The 27,259-nt window shown below is 43.4% G+C and overlaps 1 protein-coding gene across 1 annotated transcript in view; it reads left to right on the top strand.

Moving 5' to 3' along the window:
- The window catches only part of MEI1 (meiotic double-stranded break formation protein 1), a 74,789-nt gene that overhangs the window by 3,277 nt on the left and 44,253 nt on the right, over positions 1 to 27,259 (top strand). The window contains exons 3-17 of the mRNA XM_055328365.1: positions 585 to 635; positions 2,651 to 2,724; positions 4,409 to 4,514; positions 5,038 to 5,241; positions 5,760 to 5,890; positions 10,275 to 10,389; positions 10,899 to 11,015; positions 12,357 to 12,456; positions 12,579 to 12,713; positions 17,358 to 17,472; positions 18,337 to 18,428; positions 19,166 to 19,307; positions 21,587 to 21,698; positions 24,697 to 24,757; positions 26,190 to 26,287. Coding sequence (XP_055184340.1) covers positions 585 to 635; positions 2,651 to 2,724; positions 4,409 to 4,514; positions 5,038 to 5,241; positions 5,760 to 5,890; positions 10,275 to 10,389; positions 10,899 to 11,015; positions 12,357 to 12,456; positions 12,579 to 12,713; positions 17,358 to 17,472; positions 18,337 to 18,428; positions 19,166 to 19,307; positions 21,587 to 21,698; positions 24,697 to 24,757; positions 26,190 to 26,287 — 1,653 coding nt within the window. The remainder of the gene's footprint in view (positions 1 to 584; positions 636 to 2,650; positions 2,725 to 4,408; positions 4,515 to 5,037; positions 5,242 to 5,759; positions 5,891 to 10,274; positions 10,390 to 10,898; positions 11,016 to 12,356; positions 12,457 to 12,578; positions 12,714 to 17,357; positions 17,473 to 18,336; positions 18,429 to 19,165; positions 19,308 to 21,586; positions 21,699 to 24,696; positions 24,758 to 26,189; positions 26,288 to 27,259) is intronic.

Here is a 27,259-nt window from a genome sequence, read left to right as displayed (position 1 = left end):
GTGAATATGAATATGGGAAATGTGCTATCTTTCAAAGAGTCCACTCTGGTCTTTGAACAGGATCAGAAGATCCAGACTAGACTCCCTTGTCCTGATGTGACCCTGATTGAATTACTTCCCCTTTCCTGTGCCTGAGATGGATTAAAAGGTCCCTTCTTTTAATACAATTATAATGTCCTGTGGAAAGAGCCCTTTCAGGGAGGAAGAGGAGCTAACTCATATTGGGTACTTTACTGTGCTAGAGGCTTTTCAGGCTTTTATCTGCCAAGACAGTCCTTTAAGGGGGAGAGGATGATCCCCAAGGCTAAGGGAAGTCATAGCTAACAACTGGCAGAACTGGAATTTTACCCCAGGTCTATTAGAGACTCCAGAGCACTCAGTTTTTATGCTGTGCCACATTGACTGTTTTTATCCTTTTAAAGCCAGAGTGCTCTGGTCACTGAAAGTCTAGGTGTTTGGTGTTGAGGATAGCATTTATCTGGGACATTGCTTAAAGCTGCTATTAGTCTAGAATTTACAGTGTGCCTTTGTGGATTTCTCTTTTAACTATGAACCATCCCCCTCTCTCTTGTCTTGGCTCCAAGAGCTATTATGCAATGTGGAAGATGGGAGTGTTACAGACCTCTGTATTGAAGGTAAGGTAAAACTCTGTTTACCTAGCATTTGAAGCTGGGGATATTAGCCTGAATTGCAGCTCTAGTTGTTTGAGACCTTGATGAAATAAATGTCTCATTTTAGAAACAGATCAAGAAGACTCACTTGTCAATCACTAAGTCTGCACTTCTTTCTCAGGCACCTATTCTGTACCATGTACGGTATCAGACACTAGGAATGCATAGATAGGTAAGACATGGTTCCTGCCCTCTAAGAGTTTACACTCCAGGGGAGAGATTGGATAGCAAATAATGAGAACTGATAAACACTGTAAGAAAGGCATGTATAAACTCTGTTTTCATTCCATCCACATTGGTTGGTTGGAAGTTGTCTGCACATAGGTGATGGTAAAAAAGCTGTGGAACTGTGTCAGTTTACTTACAAAGGGCTCAAGGAGTAGAGTGCCTGATCTTGGGGTTGTGAATTCTAGCATCATGTTGTGTAGAGATTACTAAAATAAATCAATAAACTTTAAAGGGCTCAAGGAGAAAGAAGACGAGAGCATTGGGATAGGAGGATTCTTGCAGAAAGAGCAAGAATTGTGTCAGAATCTATTCAGGAATCAGAAACCACACAAGCTATTTCAATGGGAAAAAAACTTTAAAGAATAGTTAACTGGCTAACTGGAGGCAAAAAGAGAACACCAAGTTTTCACAGAGGTAGCAATTTCAGAAAGCAGCTCCCACCCTTAGACCTGGGGAAACAAAAGGAGGTTGGAATTATTAAAACATAAATTTTCTCTGGGGAGAAGATGCTGCTTGGCTGCCTCTCCATCCATGACCATCCAACCACATAGCAGCTGTAACAGATCATAAACAGGTCGTAAACTGTATATATTTCTGACCGTCTCTCAGTCTAAATAATGTGGACAAACAAATGTACCGCTTGAAGTTCTGACTACTGGCAGGAATGGGGAAATTTCCCTTCACCATTTAGCCACTTTTGAGTGGGGCTATAATCCTAAAGCCATCCATCTCTGGATGGTGCCAGTGTAACTTGGACACCTTCATCAGACCCCAATAACTGAGGTGGTAGGTACTTGGTAGAGACTGCAAAGCCAGAGAGAGAAGCAGGACTTGCTTCTTTCCCACTGTTTCCTGCTTGCCTTCTTCATGTTTCTATCATTTTATTTATTTATTAAATTTTTATTTATTTATGATAGTCACACACAGAGAGAGAGAGAGGGGCAGAGGGAGAAGCAGGCTCCATGCACCGGGAGCCCGATGTGGGATTCGATCCCGGGTCTCGAGGATCGCGCCCTGGGCCAAAGGCAGGCGCCAAACCGCTGTGCCACCCAGGGAATCCCCTGTTGCTATCATTTTAGAGTACTTCTTTACCTTGGAAGTGGCAGTCTTCCTGCAGCAGCAGCTGAATCTAATTCGTAGCTTTTCCCAGACTTGCAGAGCCAGCCTCTTTACTGCTCCTCAAACATACCAGCAGAAGCATCACAAATGATTGTATACAAGGATGAGTTTGGGGTTGAGAGATAATATAGGCAATTATTGGCACGGGAACTCACCCATAATTCTGTTTTCTAGGATATGAAGGAGCAAATTGTGAGGAGGAAAAAAAAGTGGAGATAATATAAAATAATTTTCAACCTTAGTTTCCCAGTAGACTTACCCAAGTAGCTTTATTTTTTTTTCTTTTTCCAAGTAGCTTTAAAAATGTCTAAATGCTTAGGCTTTTTTCTAGAGATTCTGATTTGATTGGTCTAGAGTGGGAGTTGAGCATTAGTATTTTTAAAAAATTTTTTTTTTTAATTTGAGCATTAGTATTTTTTTTTAACTTCCTAGGTGATTCTAATGTGCAGCCTAATTGTGAACCACTGATATAAAACAATGAAGAAGCCAGAAATCCTTTGGTTTGAATATGTACACAATTGAGATAGAAAAGACTACACCACAAGAAAATGGCTTTGAGTAGAAGGGCTATGAAAGGTGAAATATGGGCCAGGGGTTGTCTTCTGATTAGTAATGCTACTGTGTATGCTCAGTCCTTATCCAGCTTACAACTCAGCTGAAGTTAGAGCAGACCATCCATTGCCTGCTGGATGAGTGCCACAAAGAGGTCAGTAAATAATTGTGGGTTCTTGAGTACCCCTCAGAATCTTCAGATATCAGAGCTGGGCCCACCCCTCTTTGGATGGATAGGCGGGGAGATTGAAATACAGAGAGAGAAAGGGACCTGCCTGAGGTCACTGAGTCAGTGGCAGAGCCAGAGGTAGGGCCTGGGTTTTCTGATGCTACTCCATTACTTTTATAGCTTCCCTCCTTCCTCCTTCAACCTTCCAAATGCTACTTCTGTGTGCTGACATAAACATAATCATCCCATGGCTATTTTATTTTTTTTATTTTAAAATTTTAAATTTTATTTATTCATGAGAGACACAGAGAGAGGCAGAGACACAGGCAGAGGGAGAAGCAGGCTCTATGCAGGGAGCCTGACTTGGGACTCGATCCTGGGTCTCCAGGATCACGCCCTGGGCTGAAGGTGGCACTAAACCGCTGAGCCACCCAGGCTGCCCCTCCATGGCTATTTTCTATACTCTTGTAAGTACAACACAGATTTCCCTGATGAATTTATCAAGGAAATCTGTTTACTATGTCTTGGCTTGGTATTTTTTTTTTTTGGCTGGAGTTGTATACAATATTTTATACTGAATTCATTTGGTTTTATCAGCATCTAAGGTGAGCACTGAGTAGTTAACCTGCCTTCTTCAAGATAGTCAAAAACACAAATTCAACAAGCAACTTGCATTGTGTTTAAGATTTAGGAATAATATCAGAATCACTTTTTATTTTTTTGCAAAAGGAAGACAGATGCTCATCTAACCCCAAGAACAACATGTAATTATAAATTATACTGGGATCTCTGGGTGGCTCAGCGGTTTGGCGCCTGCCTTTGGCCCAGGGCACGATCCTGGAGTCCCGGGATCAAGTCCTGAGTCGGGCTCCCGGCATGGAGCCTGCTTCTCCCTCCTCCTGTGTCTCTGCCTTTCTCTCTCTCTCTCTCTGTGTCTATCATGAATAAATTAAATAAATTATACTAAATTATAATTTCATTATTATTACTCTCCATATGATTATACACCAGATTGAATTAATAATTATATACAATTATATGTATATCCATACTTGTCATTATGATGATACTGCTTAACTCTTTAGAGCACTTTCCATATGCAAGGCATTATTAGGTGGTTTACTTGGCAGATCTCATGTAGTCCTAACAACCCTATGAAGTTGATACTATTATTATTTCCCAGCAGGGGAGTTAAGAGTCTTACTTAAGATGCTATAGCTAGTCACTAGAACAGGAGAAAGATATACTATCAACTCTCCCTGTAAACCATCAAGCAAGCATAGGGCCTGACAAATAGTGTTCAATAATAGCTATGATAATGATAATACTTTTTTTTCTGTACTGAGCCAGAATTTTGTCTTTATGATGTTCCCAACTTTCGCCCTGCAATTTCAGGCTCTGTAGAAGACAAAATATGCTAATTTTAGTTCAGTTTAACAGTCATGTACTGAGCGAGGTACTGAGCACTCTGAAGGGAATTGGACTCAGCCCCTTTCCTGGAGGTCTTCCCAGTACAATAGGGGAGATAGACAGTTAAAGGGGCTGATTACTGATTGCATTGAGAGACGTATACAGTATAGGCTTTGGTGTGGATAGAGGAAGATGCATTTCGGTGGGGGAATCTGTCTTGATCCTAATTTATAGAATGGAGTGTGTTCACTTTCTATAGCTGTGTAACATGCCCTCCATGCGAGGCAGCCTGGCCACCCTGACCCTTCTCGGCAAGTTGGTGGATGCCGTCCCTCTCCTGGCAGACAAGCTTGTAATGGAGCACAGTGAGTGACCTCTGGGGAAAAGCTGCCACTACCCTTTACCTGCTTTGATCACACTTGTATCTGGGTGATCCATTCACTATACACACCTGGGAAGTCATTACTTTCCTTTTTTAGGCTTTAGTTTTCCTGTCTGCAAGATGTGCTCTATGTTGGCCAACTTGAAAAAAGTATTTCTTGACTCTGGTCTTGAGCTATTTTTGTTCATTATGTTAACTCAAACTAATTAAGTACCTACTTCTGAACTCTCCTTTGGGTGAAAGGAGGAATTAATTCTAGAATATAAAAGTACTTTTTTTCTATCAGTAAAATGCAAATGAATATCTCACAGAGTATTTGCCCAAGGGTAAATCACTTAACTTCTCTAAGTCTTGATTTTCCCTTTTGATTAAGTGCCCAGAAATCATTTATTATGGGGGATTATAAGGGATTATCATTACTACCCCACTGGGCACAATGGTTTGGAGTTTTATATAGCAGTTGACATTGTGAGGTTTCCATGGCCCCTTGGTTGTTTTCTGGACAGGTGATCTGATGGAGCATCTGTTGAGAGGTTTAGTGTATCCCAATGAGGGAGTGCAAGCTTCTGTCTGTTACCTCTATGGAAAGCTATACTCCTCACCAGTGGCAGCTGAGATGCTTTCGGGCCATTTCCGGGAGAAGCTGTGTCCTCTCTTCCTTTCCACCCTGGATGGTGCCCAGACAAAGGAGCTACAGATCAACTGTTTGGGTAAGGCATAGGACCAGAGAGAAAAAAGAGAAAGCTTTTGAGATTTTGCTTCAAGACTTGTTAGCTCGCTAGTGGTGGAGAAATTTGCTGCTTTGTAAGGTAGAAGTCATGGGTTTGGGAGATAAGATGCATAAACTGTGACAGATGCCTAGAGTTGGTGTGACATCTTAAGAATGTTGCCTTTGGGTGTGTGGGTGGCTCAGTTGGTTAACCATCTGCTTTCTGCTCAGTTCATGATCTCAGGATCCTAGATTGGGCCTCATTGGCTTCCTGCTCAGCAGGGAGTCAGCTTCTTCCTCTCCCTCTGCCCCTGCTTTGTGCTCTCTCAAAGTAAGTAAGTAAGTAAAATCTTACACACACACACACACACACACACACACACACACACACACACACTCAGGGAGAGATGTCTAAGGAGACATGAAGAAGTTTCCAGAGGATGTATTAGGGGCTACCTTGGGTATACTCTTGTGCCTATACTCCTTTTGCCTCACCTCCTGACCCTTTTGTTTTCCTAGGTTTGCTGAGGCAGTTGCTGAAGTATGATCTCTTTGTGTCTCTAATCATGAACAAGTCTGCACTGGCAGAAAGTACTGAGGGTGTTGAGGGGACACCAGGAAAGACCTCACTGCCTTTGGTGCTCAAAAAGGTGATTGTCTTGTGATTCCTGGTCTCTAGATTCAATAACAAGGGAGCCCAAATGGTTCCTGGACCTTGTATCACTCCTACATAAGATTTCCAAGGTATTTTCTTACTGGTCCAAACAATGTGCTATTAGAGTACTGAAAATACAGTTGACCCAAGGGGTCAATGCAGGGCTTGGGGCACTGACCCCAGTGCAGTTGAAAATCTGCATATAATTTTAAACTCCTCCAAAATGTAACTACTAATAGCACCCTGTTGACCAGAATCCTTAGTGATAACATAAGCGGTCAGTTAACACAAATTTTGTATATTATATGTATTGTATACTGTATTCTTTTTTTTTTAAGATTTTATTTATTTGGGACGCCTGGGTGGCTCAGCAGTTGGGCGCCTGCCTTCGGCTGAGATCCTGATCCCAGGCTGTTGGATCCATGCGGGGAGCCCAATGTGGGACTCTATCCCTGGTCTCCAGGATCATGCCCTGGACTGAAGGTGGCGCTAAACTGCTAAGCCACCCGGGCTGCCCTATACAGTGTATTCTTAAAGTAAGCTAGAGGAAAGTGTTATTAAAATAGTCATAAGGAGTAGAAAATATTTATAGTTCTGTACTATATTTATTGAAAAAAAACCCATGTGTAAGTGGACCTGTGCAGTTCAGACCCATACTACTCAGGGGTCAACTGCAGGTTTTATTTCAGTTGTGAATCCTCAGATACACATCTCCTTAATGTCTAGGCTGGCTGATAATGCAGAATACAGGCAGTGACAGAAACAAAATGCTGTCTCAGTTGTTTTAGGGATAAAACTCAAGCTTCTTAGCTTGGTATCTAGAGCCCTCTTTCTCTGGATCCTGCTTACCCCTTCAGCCTTATTAGCCTATCTCTTCCATCCCACAACGCAGTGCTCCAGCCATATGTAACTTCTCCCTGGCCTTGCGTGTACTAGGACAGCCTGTTTCTGTGCCTGTGTGGGTGTTCTTCCCCTTTGCCTTTAAAGCCGTTTCTCCTCTCCTTTGTCTCTTGATCCTTCAAGGTCTATAGGGTTCCCTGTCCTCTTGGTTCCTTTAGGTAGAAAGTGCCTTATGTCACAGTGCTTACTTCACCATATTATGGTTGATCTATTTAGAGTTTCTTTAGGACAAGACCTGAGTCTGGCTGGATCTCTCTGCAGTGTTCAGCACAGGGCTTGGCAGAACTATTTATCCTCATCTGATATTGGGGATATCATTGATTGACCATATTGTGGCACTTCTTCTGTAGAAAAGAGGAGGAGCCCTGATCAGAAGTGGGAAAGGGAGAGTTGGGGATAGATAAGGTAGGTATTAAAAAGCCAGTGTAAAAAAAAAATTAAAAAAAGGGATCCCTGGGTGGCGCAGCGGTTTGGCGCCTGCCTTTGGCCCAGGGCGCGATCCTGGAGACCCGGGATCGAATCCCACGTCGGGCTCCCGGTGCATGGAGCCTGCTTCTCCCTCTGCCTGTGTCTCTGCCTCTCTCTCTCTCTCTGTGACTATCATAAAAAATAAAAAAAAATAAAATAAAAAAGCCAGTGTAAACCGCTCCTCCTTGCTTCCTTGGGATGCCTCTAGAAATATCCATGTAGGGCCTGTGAACTCTGAAGAGCAAGTCCTGTGTGTCTGAGCCAAAAAACCTCATATTGGGTTCTTTTCTGTGCTCATTTTGTTGCTGCCATCCTGGAGTCCATGGTAACATCTAATTAGAACATTTGATCCCAGGCTCAGCAGGGCACAAGGTCTTGTGTCCTCACAGTGCACCAAGGCAGCAAAATGGTGGCAGGGACAGAGATAGAGAGCACTTTCCTAGGGGGACATGACTTTATAGAGACAGGAGTCTTGGTTTAGGGGTCCTAGCCTCCATTCATATATGGAGACTGTTCTCTTGACAATTTTGGATGGTCAATGTATTATTTTACAACAGCAACCAGCAAGATTGGGGCTAGGGTTAGATGAGGGAGGCACTTGCCTTTGGTGCAAAATATAAGGGAATGCTAAAAAACTCAGCAATCAAGATAGCTAGTATTTTAATACAATTTTTTGAAAAAAATCAAAGTTAATGCAAAAAATTCAGAATGAACAAAATACCAAATATGTATCCCTTTACCTCTATTCTGGCATTTTTGTCAGAGTCTAATGTTACTCCTTTCTGCCTTTGGCTGATAATCAACTTATTCTTCCAAAATTCAGGTCCCTGGGAATATAATGTCAATGTTTGTGTCCCTGCTATTGCAGTGTTGATTCATTCATTTAGTCAGATATACACTGAGCACTAATGTGATACGTCAGTCACTATGTTAGGCACTGGGAATATCATGGTATGTAAACAGATGAGTTCCATGTCTTTGCACAGTCTAGTGGGGAAGGCAGGTAATGAACGAGTAAGTGAGCAAGCAAAGTAATTCTTGTTTTGCTACAAAGGAAATAGGAGATGAGATGTGAGGAAGGCCAGCTACAGGTTGGGTGGTCAGGCAGGGCCTCTCTGAAGGGTTGATGCTTGAGCTGACACTTGAAGAATTAAAGTAAGCCAGTGGTTAGTTATACTTCAGGGGGATAGTTGATATGTTCTAAAAGCAGACGGAGACCAATGGGATGGATGGTGGGTATGATGTGAAGGGGCAGGAGATGAGTCTAGAGGGAATATCATGCAGGTCCTGATGGGTCATGGTAAATAATTAGGACTATTTTAAAGATAAGTTTTCATAATTTTGTTTTTAATGGAAAAGTAGAATTGGAGTGTTTCTTTCTCAACACAATGAGGAGTTTGTACTTTTAACCAGAATCATTGTTTTGCTTAAGGATTGAATATCATTTTTGTAAGAGACATTTTTTTCACATTTTAGCAGCTCTGAAATTGGGAGACATTTTATCATCAACAGTGTGTCATAGTTTAATTATAGCTCTTTTTCCCTAGTGGCATATAAAATAATGGTTTGCCTTACATCAATAGCATCTTGAAATACATGTCATTTTCTATATAAAAGAGAACACATTAAAGATTAAGATTATCTAGAAACTCCTTTACATATTAACAGAAGACTAGTCAATTATGTGTCCATTTTTAAGTCTAAGATGACTGAGATGGTTTAAGTTTGCACTCCTCAGATGCATTTCTATCAGATATGATTGGGACTTAGTCCTTTTCCTCTGAAACTTTAAAACCAGGCACACTCTCTTTTGTCTCATGATATATATCTACTTGCCATTTTCCCACAGGAGGCTAGTTTCTCCTACACTTAAAGTCTTCAGTTGCAGTTAACCCTTTCCTTGATTTCTGAGAGTTTATGGGACTCCTAATAGGTAAGGTGTCCAGTAGGAGTTTAGATGTTATCCAGGGTACAATGGAAATTCATTGAAATATTTTGAGTAGAGGAGTAACCTGATCTAAAACTCCGCTGTAGGAAGACTCCTAGATTTGGACGTGGCTGACCTGGGTTTCTGCCTTAGCTTTGCCACTCATTAGCTTTGTGGCCTGCAGTAAGTGACTTAACCTCCTTGAGCTTTAATTCCTTCCTCTGTGTGTTGAGAGTCTCCAAGACCACCCCTAGGTTCAGTGATTCTTTAGGAGGACTCACAGGTTTAGTAGATAGTCATATTCATGGCTAGTATTTATTACAGTGAAAGATACAGAACAAAATCGGCAGAGGGAAAGTTCAAGGGAAAACAAGGCACAAGATTCTGAATCCTCTCTTAGTGGAGTCAAACAAGGATGCAATGAATTGTGGCAACATGTGAAATGGAGCCTGGCAGGGAAGCCCATTAGAGTCTCAGTGCCCCAGATTTTTATTGGGGGCTGACTGTTCATGTCAGCACCTTCTGGCTAACACATACCAAAGTTCCAGACTCCCAGAAAGATGACAGGTATTCAGCATAGACACCATTGTTTGTGCAAATAGGTTAGTCACAGAGAGTCACTCCCATTGGTTCTAGTAGTGGCAGGAGCCCTCCTGAAACCCAACATCTGAAACCCAGTCAGTGACCAACTTTATAGACGGGGCTTTCTAAGGATAACAGCCTCATGCCTGCATTTTTAGTTCTTTTTAGCACAGTCTGTAAAGGGGACTCATAGTAGAACCTTCCCTTGTTATCTCTCAGGTTTGTTGCAAGCATCAAAACCAGATGAGCGCTGTGAATGTACTTTTGTCAATGAAGTCCCAAACCCTTCTTGGTGATGGTTTTAGTGTTCTTTGATGTCGTTGTGTTCTTCTGTTGTTTCCCACCTGCTGTTCTTTATAGAGACCCCATTCCATGATCCATAAGTGCTCTCCCTGAGCACCAGCCTTGTGCCTTATGCTGGATAGTGCAGGAGGCACTCAGACTGCCGCGTTCTACCCATCAGTGCTGTGACTGTGGCACTTTTTGTTGCCTGTTTCTCCAGCTTCTCCTCTCTAGAGATGAGACTCTGCAGGTGGCCAGTGCCCACTGTATAACTGCGGTGCTTGTCCACTCCCCAGTGAAGCATGCCTCGGCCTTCATCCATGCTGACATTCCAGGTAGGGAGCTCCTTTTAATCTTTTCCTCTGAGGACCCCAGAGTTCTGACTGGAGACCCTGGAGTCACAGCAGCAACAATCATATTGGGGTCCTTTGATAATGTGTACTAGAGAGATGGGTTGGTGGCAGGCTCAGTAGTATAGGACAGAGTCTGGGAAGTAGGCCTCATCAAGTGAATCTTTTTGCTACAGCTCTCTTAGATGACCGTGAGCAATCTGTTACTGATAGGGATAACACCTAGTATGGAGTGATAGAAAGACCTGTGGACCAGGAAGACAAAGGGAACTAATGTTTCTCATGACTTGTTATGACCAGGAAATATACCCTAAGGTGCGCTGTCAGCATTGCCACATTTAGGTCCTCAACTTGGCTGTTTTATGGATAAGGAAATTGAGGATCAGAGAAGGAAAATAACTGGTGTAAATTTACAGGGCTAGTCACTGGCAGAGAAGGGATATGCAGTCAGCCTCTCTGGCTCTAAAAACCTCTCTCTCCCCTCTCCTGGCCAGAGTTCCTCTTTGAGCACCTGTCCTCTTCCAGTGAAGTGCTTATCTGGTCCAGCTACAACTGCCTGATACTCCTGGCAGAAGAGCCACTCTTCTTTTCCAAGTGCCACACGGTGTATGGTTGGTAGTGGGAATCCTACACTAGCTCTGGGTAGGGTGGTGGTCAACTTTTTTTTTTTCTTTTTAAGTAGGCCACATGCCCAACATGGAGCTCAATGTGGGACTTGAACTCATGACCCTGAGATCAAGACCTGAGCTGAGATCAAGAGTCAGATACTTTATTGACCAAGCCACCCACACACCCCTAGGGTGGTCAGTACTTTGAAGCTGGGCATCGGTAGGAATGATGGGGGACTAGCCTGCACCTTGGAGAGGAGTACTGGGTCTGGTCATTTCCATCAGCCCAAACTCATCAGTTTCCATATGCAAGCAGTGATATCCAGACAGCTCCCTTCACTGATTAGCAGACATATCTGTGTTTGGCAAGAGAAAGGTATTCCTATTAGCCCCTGAATGAATTCCTGCTGTACCTTAAGAACAATTTTACTGGCCTTGGACTCGTGCTTTTCCTGTCCCCCAGATATGTGTCTGTCTAGTTAGTCCCTAAGTTTAGCTGATTCATTCTTTTATGGTTTCTTTTCTTTTTTTTTTTAAGATTTTATTTATGACACACACATGCAGAAAGAGAGAGGCAGAGACACAGGTAGAGGGAGGAGCAGGCTCCATGCAAGGAGCCTGACGCTGGACTCGATCCTGGGTCTCCAAGGTCACGCCCTGGGCTGAAGGCGACGCTAAACCCCTGAGCCACCCGAGGCTGCCCTGTTTCATGGTTTCTTGAAACTGTCCCATCCTCTTCCTTCCTGGTGATACTTTTTTGGTCTGGGACTTTTTATATCATGTCTGGATTTTTAGACTGGGCACATTCAATCATTCATTTTATATTCTGTATTCCTGTTCTGTGTCAGGCACCAGGATAGGACCACATTTATAATGTAGTCCCTGTCCTCTAGAAGGGGAGAGAGATACAAATGAACCAACTGGAGCTCTGCTAGAGTGAAGTATAGGAGGTGTGGGAGCTCAGTGGAGGTCCATAGCTCTATGTGAGTGGATTAGGAAAGGCTTCCGGGAGGAATGGAGGTCTGACCTGATTCTTTGAGAAGAAACAGGAGTGTGACTAATGGAAAAGGCACAACTCTGTCAGTAGGCTTTTACTAAATACCTTGAGTTCAAGGGCCTGTGCTATGGCTTATGCTGGGTTTCAGGGAGACAGAGATGAATCAGTTAAGTGCCTGCCCTCAAAGATCTCACAGTCCTATCCCATCAGTTTGATCTTGTCAGGGCTCCTCCATGAGGGGCCACCAGCAAATGTGTGCTGTCCAGAGCCTCTCACTTTTCCTGGGCAGGCAGTGAAGGAACTACCAAGCACTGATCCCTGGCCTCTGCCATGTCATTTTGAGATAGGGATCGAGTCAGTGGTGAGGAGTCTACAGGGAAGCCTGAAGATGAACAACACAGAGCTACATAAGCAGGGCCTGCTGCTTTTTGCTGAAATCCTGACGCGGTGAGCAAAGTGATGGGGTGTCAGACCTGTAGGGGCCAGACTGGAGATGGAAAGAAGTATTTATTCCTGGTGGCATCAGTGATAGATATTCACTTATTTGTTATTAATTTATCATTTCTCAGGCAGCCAGAGGAGATCAAGCTGTTCACAAGCTCAGCCATATGTAGAGATGCTGGCCGTGCTCTCCAAGAAGCAGTAAGCAGCCCTGTGTTGGAGGTGGCTGCTGAGGCATTGAAGGCCATTTCTGCCTTTCTAAGGTGAGAGATCTAGGCAGGCTGAACTTTCTACCTTTGTATGCCCCATGGGTTAGGCCAAGCCAGGGGATACTTGTCCTTTAGGTCAGGGAAATTTTCTTGAATTTCTTCTTTCCAGTATGCTATTTACTCTGTTCTCTCTTTCTGGAACTGCCATTCAAATGTTGAACCTGGATTGGTCCTCTAATTGTCTTTCTTTTCTGACAGCTCTTCATCTTTTTGTCATTATACACTAGTTTCTGGGAAATTTTCTTGACTTTATCTTTCAACCCTCTTATTGTATGTTATATTTTTGCGTTCATATATTTTTTAAAGATTTTATTTATTTATTTGACAGAGAGATAGCACAAGCAGGGGGAGTGGGAGAGGGAGGAGCAGTCTCCTGGCTGATCAGGGAGCCCAATGCAGGGCTCAGTCCCAGGACACGGTGATCATGACTTGAGCCAAAGGCAGACACTCAACCAACTGAGCCACCCAGGCACTCCTGCTTTTATATTTTTAGTTTGGAAGAGTTCTTTCCAATTCTCTGCATGATTTTTTAAAAAAATTTAAAAATATTATATATATATTTTAAAGTAAGCTTTATGCTCAATGTGGGGCTGGAACTCATGACCCTGAGATCAAGAGTCGCATGTTCCACTCACCAGCCAGGTGCTCCATCTGCATATTTTTTTAAGATTTATTTATTTATTTATTCATGATAGACACAGAGATTGAGAGAGAGGCAGAGACACAGGAGGAGGGAGAAGTGGGCACCATGCCAGGAGTCTGACGTGGGACTTGATCCCGGGACCCCAGGATCGTGCCCTGGGCCAAAGGCAGGCGCCAAACCACTGAGCCACCCAGGGATCCCCCCATCTGCATATTTTTAAATAGCATTTTACTCTATTCATTTCATGGATATAATTGAAAAAAAATCTCAGTCTTTTGTTTTAGTCCAGACTTTCCCCCTATTTTCTTCCTTTTTTAAAAAATTTTATTTATTTATTCATAGAGACAAAGAGAGAGAGAGGCAGAGACACAGGCAGGGGGAGAAGCAGGTTCCATGCAGGGAGCCTGACATGGGACTCGACCCCGGGTCTCCAGGATCACACCCTGGGCTGCAGGTGGTGCTAAACCGCTGCGCCACCGAGGCTGCCCTCCCCCTTATTTTCTTCCTACAAATTGTTCTTTCTGCCTAAAACGCTCTTCCCTAAAATCTTTGCATGACCGACTTCTTTCCCATCATTCAGGTTGCATTCAGAGCATGATTCCCTAACCTACCCATTAGGTTGTTATAACACCTACCAGACACTTGATAGTTCTTGCTAATTCATTTGTTTTCTGTCTCTTTCCACTTTAATATAATCTCCAAGAGGTCAGGGACCCTGTCAGTTTGTTCACTACTATATACCTCACTCCTGAAAGCATTTGAATGAAGGATATCAAAATGAATGGTAAGACTAAGAGATCCTAAGGTCTTTACTCATTTTGATTTTAGTTTGGGTGATTATCCCCCTACATCTAGATAATATGTTTATATAATGCTGTTTCTTTATTTGTCAATTTAGGACATTATTAATTGAGTCACCAGTAAGAAAGGCCAAGACTGAGATCATATTATTTTGTCTTCTCTACATTTCCTTGGCATTTTTGCTAGTTAATATTTTGTCTTGAAATCTTTAGATCGTATACTTAAAACTTGTTTTTCTTGTTCCCTCAACTCGAAGCAGTATCTTTTGACTCTCTGCATGGTTAGCTGAGTTTATGAGCATCCAACTTTTCCTTTTTCCTCCCTACCTTCTGCTTTTCAGGGTCAGTCAGCTGTACTTTTCAATTTTACATGGTAAACGTTGTTAATATTTATAGTCTCTTCTGTAACCATATTTAAATCTTTTTGATTTGACACTAGGTTGGTTCTAAAAATGGAAACAAAAAATAACATTTACATTACAATGACTTCAGTCTATTTCTTTTCCACCTCTGTCCTTTCCTGGATTTGAGTCTCTAAATCTGGGGCATGAATCCAAGTGAGGGTGAGGTGAGTAAACTAACCGTAATAAAGGCACAGAGTAAGAGCAGTGTCAATTAGAGGTGCCCATGTAGAACTGGAAGTCTCCCAGGAGGTCAGTGTTATGGGGGGACTGGTAGCACCTTTCAGGCAGGAGGTGAGTGGTGTTTGAGTTGTGCTAAGAGGGATGAGAGAGATTTAGGTTTGTGGAAGGACCATATGCATGGGAAAGTTTAGAGGATTACTTAGGGTGTAGTAACCAGTCTGGCCAGAAGGTTGTGTGAAGGTGAGTAATACATGAAGAAGCTTGGAAAGCTGGTTGGGTCAGAATTGTGGAGAGTGCTGAATAGGGGGCTAGTTCTTAATCCCTAGATGATTTTACTTTTCATGTTAATTTTCCAGAATGTGTATTGAGATGGTCCTTCTGAGGTGAAGTGGTTCACTGAGTCTCTGGGAAGCACCACTGGAAGAGGGAATGAGGAATGAGAACTGCTGAAAAGAATTTAAAGATAGTGGAATCAGGGCTTGGCAATCAGTATGGATAGAAACTTAGAGCTAGGGATCCCTGGGTGGCGCAGCGGTTTGGCGCCTGCCTTTGGCCCAGGGCGCGATCCTGGAGACCCGGGATCGAATTCCACGTCGGGCTTCCGGTGCATGGAGCCTGCTTCTCCCTCTGCCTGTGTCTCTGCCTCTCTCTCTCTCTGTGACTATCATAAAAAAAATAAAAAAATAAAATAAAAAATAAAAAAAAAAGAAACTTAGAGCTTCTAGAAATGAAGAAGGAGGGGATCCCTGGGTGGCGCAGCGGTTTGGCGCCTGCCTTTGGCCCAGGGCGCGGTCCTGGAGACCCGGGATCGAATCCCACGTCGGGCTCCCGGTGCATGGAGCCTGCTTCTCCCTCTGCCTGTGTCTCTGCCTCTCTCTCTCTCTCTCTCTCTGTGTGTGTGACTATCATAAATAAAAAATTAAAAAAAAAGAAATGAAGAAGGAAAGGCAAATCAAGCCTTAACTATCAGGATGCCTGCTGGCTCAGTGGTTGAGCATCTGTGTTCAGCTCAGGTTCTGATCCCAGGGTCCTGGGATCGAGTCCCACATTGGGCTCCCCACAGGGAGTCTGCTTCTCCCTCTGCCTGTGTCTCTGCCTCTCTCTCTGTGTCTCTCACGAACAAGTAAATAAATTATTTTTTAAAAAAGCCTTAACTAAAATAAATAAATAAATAAAAAATTAAAAAAAAAAAAGCCTTAACTATCAACAGTAAACTGAAGGCCTGTTAGAAGGCCCAACAAATTACTCTTAGTGTTCAAAAAAGGCGTGGTGATGAGGGTTGACATAGATTTCTCCTTTGTTACTGCACTGGGTTGAATAGCGTCCCTCTAAAATTCAGGCCCACCCATAACCTGTGAATGTGACCTTACTTGGAAATAGGGCCTTTGTAGATATAATTGAATTAAAATGAAGTCATATAATCTGGGCTCCTAAATCCAAAGACTGGTGCCCTTATAAGGAGAGGGGGATTTGGACATATAGTAACACAGACACACACACACACACACACACACACACAGGGAAGGTCGCCATGTGAAGAAGAGGCAGAAAGTGGAATGATGCAGCTATGAGGCAAGGAATGACAGGGATTGCTAGCAGCCACCAGTAGCTAAGGGGCAAGGCAAGATTCTTACCTAGAGTCATTAGAGGGAGCCAACCTTGATTTTAGATTTCTAGCCCCCAGAAATATGTGAGGAAATTTTTCTGTTCTTTTAAGCCATGCAGTTTTGATGATTTGTTACAGTACCCCTAGGAAACAAATATAGCTACTTTATACCCTATCAAGTAGTCATTCATTCATTTAACATCTTTTAAAATTTATCATTAGTTTATAATGCATCTAGCTCTGTTTAGGTAAAATGAAAAGACAGAGTTGGTCTCTGGCCTCTTGGAGCTCACAATTAGACTAGTCTATGACTCTTGTCTCCCTGAATCAATGGAATATAAAAGTTCAAATGGACACTATGTGTTACTTTCCATATTTACCCCACACTCACAATGATTGAATCTCCAAAGCTAGTTTCTAGTCTTTGCTTATAATTTCTAAGAATGGAGAGCTCACCCTGCCTAGATTTTTTTTTAACCTTTATAGAGTTTGACCCTTAGAAAGTAAATTGTGGTTTTCCTTACCACGGTAACAGAGAACAAATTTGGTCTCTCTTCCCCATGAGAGCGTATTACTAATTTGAGGACAGTGGCCATATATATCTCTTGAGGCACTTTCAGTTCTAGATAGTACTTCGTTTTGAGAAAGCCCTCTGTCTCCTTAATAACAGCAATAATAGTCAACACTGTCATTTAAAAGGGCTTTCTATCTATTAAGCATCATGCTAAGTGGTTGGCATACATTATCAAATTTAATCCTTAAAAGAATTTAATGAAGAAAGTACTATTACCTCTCATTTAGTAGGTGAAGAAACTGAGGATTAGGGAGGATGAGGAATGTGCACAAAGTCATGCAGCTAGACAAGTGTTGGAGCAAGGATTTTTATCAGATCAGATCCTGAACCTGTATTTTGATCCATCACATTGTCCCTCATTGCTTAAGAACCTGAGGGTATCTTGGAACCCTTATCTTACCCTAAGCTTGCTGTTGTCTCTCTGGCTGCAGGAAGGACCATCAGAGTACTCCACCTGTGCAGTACAGGGAACTGCGAGCCTTGCTTGAAGCCATGCTGAGTCGCTGTGCAGATTTTTCCCAGACCCCGCTGAGCAGGAGGCCCCTGGTCAGTACACTGTATGCAGCCTGTCTCTTCTGGAGATCATGTATGGTGTGTTTTAAGAAGATAATTGCTTTACCTTTGTATGCTTCTTTATAGCTCTTTCTCATACACATATATCTATGATGAGATGCTATTTTCCCCCCTTAATGGCAGAGCTTTGAAGCTTAATAATTGCTATCTTTGTCTTTGCAGATTTGGAAACTGAAGCCACAGGGTTAACTAATTTTTCTCTAAGGTCCAAAACTAGCAAGTATCTGATTTGGATAGTAAATCCTAAATAGTACAAACCAGTAGGTTGTACCCAAACCTAATATATTATACCATTTTGTCTTTTATATCATCCAAGCAGTTAGTGGTAAACATGCTCACAAAATTATTTAAGGCTGGAGTCACTAGATGCTTAGAAAGAATCTGACCAATGTGCAATGTGTTGGCTTTTAATGGTCCATGGACTTAAAATATCAGAAAGATATGGGTAATATGGATGTTTGTTATGTCTTTCAGAATTAACTTTGGAAACGAATTTTATCACACCTGATAGGGTGGGATTTTCGTGTGTTTTGGAAGCAACTAACATGGGCATTAGAGCCAGTTAGGCTAATGTCCACCAGCCTGTGACAGCTTTCTGCATATAATAGAACAAGAGCAGTCCTGTGGTTCACCGGGAGACAGATGATTAATGTTCCCCCAGAGCTGTTAGATGACTAAATCTGCGAGGATATATATAACCAGAATCCCCTGGAAAGTGTTATGTGTGTGGGAATGCCAGGCTCCAGTGAGAGGAAGAAGCCTGTGGTCCTCCAAGCACAAATTGGGACACAGAGTAGGTACTTGGCTAATAGGTGCCCTGTCTCCTTCTTACTTCAGGGCCATGCCTCCAGTAGAGATTCTGGGAAGGCCATTCTTCGAAGGGGAAAATTCCTCCTCAGCACCCTGGAGGGGTTTAGAAATGCCTGCAGGTGAGGGGCCCTCTGTTTTCTGAGGCAGTATTATGGAGGGTGAAGGTGGAAGAGAATCAGACTAAGGATGAAGTTTGCTTGATTTTTGGTGCTTTGTTGCATAGTGAGAATGCTTTGGCTGGGACAGAGGTTGGGGATGTGTGTGTGGAAGGGTATGGAGAGGAGGTTTGAGGAGGAGGAGCTAGAGTAGGAGGTTTCTGAAGATTCCCTCCTGGTGAAGTTTTTGTTACTTTACATTGAGGATGTGTCTCATTCAGCTTTGTTCCTCTTTCCAAATAATGTGTCTAGCCTGTGGCTAGACAGTGGGAATAGAAAGATAAGGTCAGGTTGACTCCTGCCCACAAGGAGCTCACAGTCTCTTGGGAAAGAGGTAGTTTTGTGGATATATATGGGGAATTCATTAGGTTGTCACAGATCTGGGGAGGACATTCCTGGGAGGGGGAGCAGCATCTGTAAAGGTAAAGAGATGTGAAATAGCAAGTAGCGTGGTATGTTCAGGGAAGTACATGTAGTAGGGTAGAAGAGTCATGTATTATGGGAGAGGAGGTGGGGAGCACGAAGCTGGAGCAGTAGCTAAGGACCAAGTCCTCCATGATTGAGGCCTCTCGAGTTGTCTCCAGATCTGCTGATGGGGATATTTTCCCTGAACCCTGAGCTCAGGTGTCCCTCTGGGAGGATGCTTCTAACCTTTATGTTGTATAGGTAGTAGTGGATATACTCACATATTGATTTCTTAGGTTGGCTGTGGAATTCCAGAGCGAGCCTTCAGCCCAGGAGAATCCATTCACAGCTCCCAGTGCTGAGAAGGAAGACACTTTGGAGGCCTTCTCAGAATTTCTTCTTAGTGCCTGTGACTCCCTTTGTATCCCCATGGTGATGGTGAGTTCCCTTGAGCCACAGATAGCATGAATTTTGAGGAGGAGAAGAGTATGATACTGAGCCAGGCTGAGACAGACAGCAAGTACTCATCTAGATCTTCTGAGGGTCTCAGAACAACAATACTGTTGCTTAGGCATTTTTCCTTTGGTTTTGGAAACAAAGTGTAGCAGCACCTGGCGGGCTTAGTCAGTGGAGTGTGTGACTCTTGGCCTTGGGATGTGGGTTTGAGCCCCATGTTGGGTGTAGAAATTACTTAAAATTTTTTTAAATTAAAAAAAAATTTTTAATCTTAAAAAAACCCTTCAAAACCCAAAAAACTCCAAAGTGTGTTCTTCTTTTACATTAATACATGCCTCTAAATAAAAAATAGAAAGCAGTAATAGTAAAATAATAAACACTGTTTATGGGGGTGATAAGTGCTTCGTATTCATTACCTAATTTGATCATCCTAGTGATTATATGAGATGGGTACTATAATTATCCCAATTTAAAGATGAGGTTGTCATGTTCCAATAGTTGTAAAGCAAGTGCACAACAATACTGAAATTTGAACCAGTGTGTCCTTATGATTAGTAAAGAACAGTGGTGAATGTCTGTGATTCAAGATTTACTAAGGAACACATGTATTCTGTAAAATGAGATTGGCCACTCTAAAGAGAGACCTGATCCAAAAGCACTTTGTTTGGAGCTGACTTGAGTTGGAGGTGGTAGGAAAAGCTGGGTCCAGAGCAGCTGACTGCTTGGTTGACTTTAGGTAATAAGTCTTGTCCTCTTTGAGGTTTGGACATCCTGTGATTCTGCAATGCCTTTTAGTCAGGGCACCTCCAAACACCTACTGGAAATAGGTAGCAGCAGGGAGTTTCAGTAGCGGAACTCTGGTTCTGGGGGCAGAGACCTCTTGGAAGAAGCCTTTAAGCCAGCCTACTAGAGTCTTCAGGTGGGTAACAATCAGGAGCTATAGGCTAGATGCATGCTCTGATTGGCACTCACTAAGCAGTAACACTTAAGTGTTTCACGATGGTTTCCTCATCTGTTCTGCCTTCTTTCTATGAAGTGTTAGTCAGACCTAGAACTAGATGATAGAATTATTATATTATTCTTTCTACTTTTCTGTATTTTATACATTTTCTTTAATTAGCATATATTCCTCCCTTCCTTCCTCCCTCCCTTCCTTCTTTCTTTCCTTCCTTCCTTCCTTCCTTCCTTCCTTCCTTCCTTCCTTCCCTCCCTCCCTCCCTCCCTCCCTCCCTCCCTCCCTCCCTCCCTCCCTCCCTCCTTCCTTCCTTCCTTCCTTCCTTCCTTCCTTCCTTCCTTCCTTCCTTCCTTTTTCAGATTTCATCTACTTATTCATGAGAAACACAGAGAGAGAAAGAGAGAGAGAGAGAGGGCAATGACACAGGCAGAGGGAGAAGCAGGCCCCATGCAGGGAGTCCGATGTGAGACTTGATCCTGGGACCCCAGGACCATGCCCTAGGCTGAAGGCATGTGCCAAACCACTTAGCCACCCAGGCGTCCCTTTATTACCTTTCTAAATAAAAACCTTTTTGTTGTTTAAAAACCAAAGAAAAGGTATCTTTAAGAACCACATCCTTGAGACTCTAGCTTTTACATGTAGGGAACTGAGACACTGAGAGGGAAGGGTAACTGACCCATGGGAACAGTGACTTTGTGCAGAGCTTGACTGGAACCCAGGTTTGTTTACTCTTAATCAATCCAGAGCTCTGTCTGCTACATCAAGCTGCCTAATGACTAGTGTTTAGAGATCACATGAAAAAAAAGTGAAGATAGTTTGTAAACCATATGACTATTACTAATGGCAATGGTCTTAGAAACTTGAGTGTCAGGGAGGGGTGCCTGGCTGGCTCAGTCGGTGGAGCATGACTTTTGATCTTAGGGTCATGAGTTCAAGGCTTTCGTTCAGTGTGGAGCCTACTTTAAAAAAAAAAAAAAGAAACTTGAGTGTTACTCTGCATTATAGTTTAGAAGGTACTTTTTACAATCAGATATAATTTGTTTCTGGGATATAGGTCTTGTTGTTATTCCTGTTTTATTCTTTTTGGTGCAGAAGCCCAGAGGTAATGCGTCTTATACAACTTACTAAATGGTGGATATAAGCCTTGGATGCAGGCTTGTGACTTCAGGTTCCCTAGCTTTTCTTGTGCCCTTCAAGTGAAAGGGGTTAGTCTACTGTTGCTAGATTTCGTGCCAGTTTTGCTGATGCTTTCTTCTTCAGAGACTCAGTCCTGGTGTGCTGTGTTCTTCCTTCTGGTTCTTTGCAGAGACACTCAGAACAGGCCACCCATCCAAACCTGATGGAAGTTTTCCTCTCCATTCTACACAGCCTCTTTATCATCGTCCCTCACATGAAGGAGAAGTTCTCCAAAAAGCTCGGTAGGCAGCAGGCAAGTGTGAAAGTCAGGAGGGAGGCAGGTGCTCAGAGTATTCAAAGAGAGCCCACTTCCTGTGGGCAGGAGGTTTATGTAATCACTCAGAGTCAATATCCATATTCTGCTCAGTGTTGGGTGGAAGGGAATACCATCCAACAATCAAAGGTACTTAAAGTAACTTCTCAAATTTACTGATACTTCTCTGAGAATGTCAAGGAGTTCCACCTCAGAGCCCACAGCACACATCTTTCCATATTGCTCTCCATACTTCATACTCAGACCTCACAAGATGTTTAGCATCTCTGACTTCTGACTGCTGAATTTCAGAAGTACCCCCAGTCATCGTGACACCTGAGAATTGTCCCCACATACTTCCGGATGCCTTGGTAAGGGGTGGCACTCCATGTGAAAGCTGGTGTCTATCTGTATGCTGAACTGCCTTCTTAAAATTGAACCCCTGTGGCTCTCAACTGCCTTAGCCATCTCCAGGCCTTCTTGCATCTATTTATTTTCTTCTCTTACTAGTAATTTTTTCCTCCGAAGCATAAACCTTCCTTTCTCACTTTTCCCGTAGTCACCTTGTAAATACTTCAATCTGCAGAATAAGCCCAGGAGTCAGAGTCAGAGTCTGCTTTATTTTCCTTAGAAAGTAGTAGTGATGGTGAGAATGGGAAGGGGAAAAGAGCCAAAAACAGTAAGGGAGGAGAGAGAAAGGTAATAATAATTAATAACTAATAACTAACATTTATTACACTCTTACTATTGTCAGGTACTGTCTTCTTTCTTTTTTTTTAAGAAACAGACTTTTTTATTTTTTATTTATTTTTTTTAATTTTTTTTTTTTTATGATAGTCACACAGAGAGAGAGAGAGAGGCAGAGACACAGGCAGAGGGAGAAGCAGGCTCCATGCACCGGGAGCCCGACGTGGGATTCGATCCCGGGTCTCCAGGATTGCGCCCTGGGCCAAAGGCAGGCGCCAAACCGCTGCGCCACCCAGGGATCCTTATTTTTTATTTTTTTTTAAGATTTTATTTATTCATGACAGAGAGAAAGGCAGAGACACAGGCAGAGGGAGAAACAGGCTCCATGCAGGGAGTCCGATGTGGGACTCGATCCTGAGACTCCAGGATCACACCCAGGCCTAAGGCGGCGCTAAACCGCTGAGCCACCGGGGCTGCCCAGAAACAGACTCTTTTAGAAAGATTTTATTTATTTATTCATGAGAGACACAGAGAGAGAAGGAGGCAGAGACACTGGCAGAGGGAGAAGCAGGCCCCATGCAGGGAGCCCAATGTAGGACTCAGTCCTGGGACTCCAGGATCACACCTTGGCCCTAAGGCAGGCACTCAACTGCTGAGCCACCCAGGCACCCCAAGATATTGTTTTCTTAAAAAAGAGATTTATTTTAGAGAGAGAGCACATGGGAACAAGGGGAGGGATAGAGGGAGAGGGAGAGGGAGACAAGCAGACTTCCCACTGAGCAGGGTGCCCTACGCAGGGCTTGATCCCAGGACTCTGAGATAATGACCTGAGCTAAAATCAAGAGTCAGATGCTTTGGGGATCTCTGAGTGGCTCAGCGGTTTAGCACCTGTCTTTGGCCCAGGGCGTGATCCTGGAGTCCTAGGATCGAGTCCCATATTGGGCTCCCTGCATAGAGCCTACTTCTCCCTCTGCCTGTGTCTCTGCCTCCCTCTCTCTCTCTCTCATGAATAAATAAATACAAATTAAAAAAAAAAAGTCAGATGCTCAACCGACTGAGCCACCCAGGCACTCCAGGTGGATACTGCTTTAAGCACTCCAGGTGCTTTACTTATGAACTCATTTATAAAACCCCTAGGAGTATGTACTATGATTATTTTCGTAGAAGGAGAGACATAGAGGGAGAGGCAGATACATAAGCAGAGGGAGAAGCAGGCTCCCTGCAGGGAGCCTGATGCAGGACCCAATCCCAGGACCCTGAGATCATGACCTGAGCTGAAGGCAGATGCTCCACCACTGAGCCACCCATGTGCTCCAGAGCTTTGAGTCTTAGAGAAGATTAGTAGAGTCAGATTTCTGTTTTAGAAAGATCATTTGTGGATCAGTGTGGACCATGAGTTAGAGGGAGGCAAGATTGGAGAAAACAGTTCAATCTCTTGCATTAACTCAGTCTGGTGATAGGAACTAAGGCAGTGTTAGGGGATGTGCACCAGTTGACTGTGGGGCAGGAGGGAGAGGGAACAGCTCAGGGTAATGCCTTGGGTTGTAACTGCCATCTAGGTGGGTCATGGTGATTTTTATTGAGAGGAAGCTCGCTAGAAGAGAATTTGATTTGGGAAGGTAGTAGAGGATGTGATCAGTATGAGCCAGGATGAGCGTGTCCTAAGTCTGGTTTAAACTGCTCTCAGTGATTGAATGTCTGTCTTTGACTCAGGTCATGATCCCGGGGCCCTGGGATTGAGTCCTGCATCAGGCTCCCTGCATGGAGCCTGCTTTTCCTTCTGCCTATTTCTCTGCCTCTCTCTGTGTATCTCTCATGAATAAAGATATAAAATCTTAAAAAATAAATCTATCGGGGATCCCTGGGTGGCGCAGCGGTTTGGCGCCTGCCTTTGGCCCAGGGCGCGATCCTGGAGACCCAGGATCGAATCCCACGTCGGGCTCCCGGTACATGGAGCCTGCTTCTCCCTCTGCCTGTCTCTGCCTCTCTCTCTCTCTGTGACTATCATAAATAAATAAAAGTTAAAAAAAATAAATCTATCAAAAAAACAACAACAGCTGGGCAGCCCTGGTGGCCCAGCAGTTTAGCACTGCCTTCGACCCAGGGTGTGATCCTGGAGACTGGGAATCGAGTCCCGCGTCGGGCTTCCTGCATGGATCCTGCTTCTCCCTCTGCCTGTGTCTCTGCCTATCTCTGTGTGTCTCTCATTGATAAATAAAATCTAAAAAAACAAAAACAAAACAAAACAAACAACAAACAAGCAAACAGCTACTCTCTGCTTTCTTCCCACTTCTCCCAAGCTTCCTCATCGTTCATACGACTAACCCTGGAACTGAAGGCCAGGTTCTGCAGCAGTCTGAGGTATGTATGGTCTCAGGCAGAATTAGTGCCAACCAGCCAGTGTCCTTGATTGGACAAGTAGAAATTTCTGACTGGTGTGGTTTATTCATGGGGGGATTGACACCGTGTCAGAATTGCTCAGCAGCTGGTGGTATGAGCTGGACGGGCTTCTACAACTTTTATTTAATCTGGTTCTGTTGAGACACTCATTCCATGTGATACTTGGATGGGCATCTGTTACATCAAAGCTGGAAAGCCTCTTAGAGATCATTTGTCTAACCCCAGTTGTTGTACAAATGGGGAAATGGAAGCCCTCAGAGCGTAATGAAAGAAGAGACCAGAGAGAGAGAGAGAGAGAGAGAGTGTGAGAGTCATGTTCTAGATACTGCTAGCTGAGCATTTCCAGAGGAGAAGCTCTCCTGTTCAAGGTAGAGACTTCTGGAATGCCTGGGTGGCTCAGTGGCTGACTATCTGTCTTTGGCTCAGGGCATTGTCCCAGGATTGAGTCCTGCATCATGCTCCCCTCAGAGAGCCTGCTTCTCCCTCTGCTTGTGCTCTATCTTTGTGTCTCTCATGAATGAATAAATAAAATCTTAAAAAAGTGAAAACAAAACACAAAAAAACCAGAGACTTCAGTCTCTGTCTTGTTACATTTCTATTTTTTATTTTTTTAAATTTTTATTTATTTATGATAGTCACACAGAGAGAGAGAGAGGCAGAGACACAGGCAGAGGGAGAAGCAGGCTCCATGCACCGGGAGCCTGACGTGGGACTCGATCCCGGGTCTCCAGGACCGCGCCCTGGGCCAAAGGCAGGCGCCAAACCGCTGCACTACCCAGGGATCCCTGTCTTGTTACATTTCTAGAGTAACCTTTTCTTCCTTCCCATTTATGGTTTTCTACCTGTCTCTGCGTTTACTTGACAGAGTCCATTTGTTACTGCCTACAGCCTGCAAGGTGACCATAATGCACTATCTAAGTCTCCTTGCATATCTCTGAATAAAACACCAACCTTCAGGAGGGAATACAAACACAGGGATCTGTCTGGATTCAAAGTCACAATTTTGGATTGGACAGGTAGTTCTTCTTGACTACTTGTCTTGATTCAATAGCTTCGTTTTAAACTAGTATTCCCAAGCCCTTTCCTGGCTTAGCAGCACTCATTTTTTGTTAGTATGGTTTGTTAAGTTGGAGTTCAGTAGCCCTCCTTGATTTATTTTTTCAGTTAAATTTTAGTGAATGCTTGTGGGTCTAAGTTACAGCTGTGGCAGCAGGTTCCATATTTATTATTCACAGCTACCTCCAGAACTCTTCTTCTAGGGCCACGGATGGCTAGAATTTCACTGGGCTTTGGCACAAGGCAGTGGTGCCCCGGTATATGGCAGGGATAATGCTGTCCCAGCCAAAGTTGCAACATCCTCTCTCCTGTTCTCTCTTCCCCTTCACCCTCTAAGGCATTCAGCCCTAAATCAGGTATGTTCCAGCTTCCTCTATTACATGATCCTCAACCTCCTCTCAGCTCCAGAGAAGACAGAACCACCTTCCAAAGAAGGTAAGACGCTGCAGCCTGACCATTCATCAGGTCAGTGGTTATCTTTTACAGTCTGGATGCCTTTGTTGATTAGCTGGGTAGTGAGTCAATATCACAATAATTATGACCTCTTTGCTAGAAGCTGCCCAGAGGAACCATGAAGTCATGGAATGGTGGAACTGTAGGTTAACACCTAGGGAGATGAGATAATAGAGTCAGAAAACAATAAGAACCTGAGGTTGCTGGATCCTTAGACTCACAAGGTTGAGAAAGACCCCAAAGCTTATCAAGCCTAGTTCCTCATCCTGGCCGTCTCCTCTGTAACTTCCCTTATACCAGACTTTTCGCTCTCTGCTTGTTACCTCCAGAGACTTCTCAAAATACTTTGAATGGCCTGTTCCACTTCTTTGTTTCTTCATTCCAAAAGTATTTCTTGAGCATCTTCTGTGTGCCAGGTGCTGGTTATAGAATTTCAAAGTTCTGTCCTTATGGGATGACAGGTAGACAGTAAACACACAGATACAATGTCAGAAATGAGTAAGTGCTATGAAAAAAATAGGCCAAAGGGATAGAGGATGATGGAGGGAGAAGATGCAGGTTAGATAGGTGGTTAGGGAAGGCCTCTGTGAGTACGTAACATGTTAGCAGAGGTCTGAGTAAGTTAAAAGAGGTATCTTCAGAGTCTAGAGGGGGAACAGCAGATGTAGGGCTGAGAGCTGAAGTTTTTCCCTCTATTGAATATTCACTGAACTTCTGCTACGCCAGGAAGGCCTCAGGGCTGCTGTGGACACAGTGATAATTATGTCGTGTTCTCTGCCCTAAAGAGTTCGTCTATCCTAGACCTCTTTTGGTATAACATAAAATAATTTAATCATTGTTCTATTCATTCATTCATTCATTCATTCAGCAAAGATGATACCTTCTTTGTAGTGCTGGCCATGTTTCCTCTTTTTTACATTTATGAAGATGTGTCATGTCTCCCTACTTCCTAAA

Source organism: Nyctereutes procyonoides, unplaced genomic scaffold (genome assembly GCF_905146905.1).
Source record: "Nyctereutes procyonoides isolate TBG_1078 unplaced genomic scaffold, NYPRO_anot_genome, whole genome shotgun sequence".
Classification (NCBI taxonomy): domain Eukaryota; kingdom Metazoa; phylum Chordata; class Mammalia; order Carnivora; family Canidae; genus Nyctereutes; species Nyctereutes procyonoides.
This window is presented reverse-complemented; position numbering and strand designations above follow the sequence as displayed.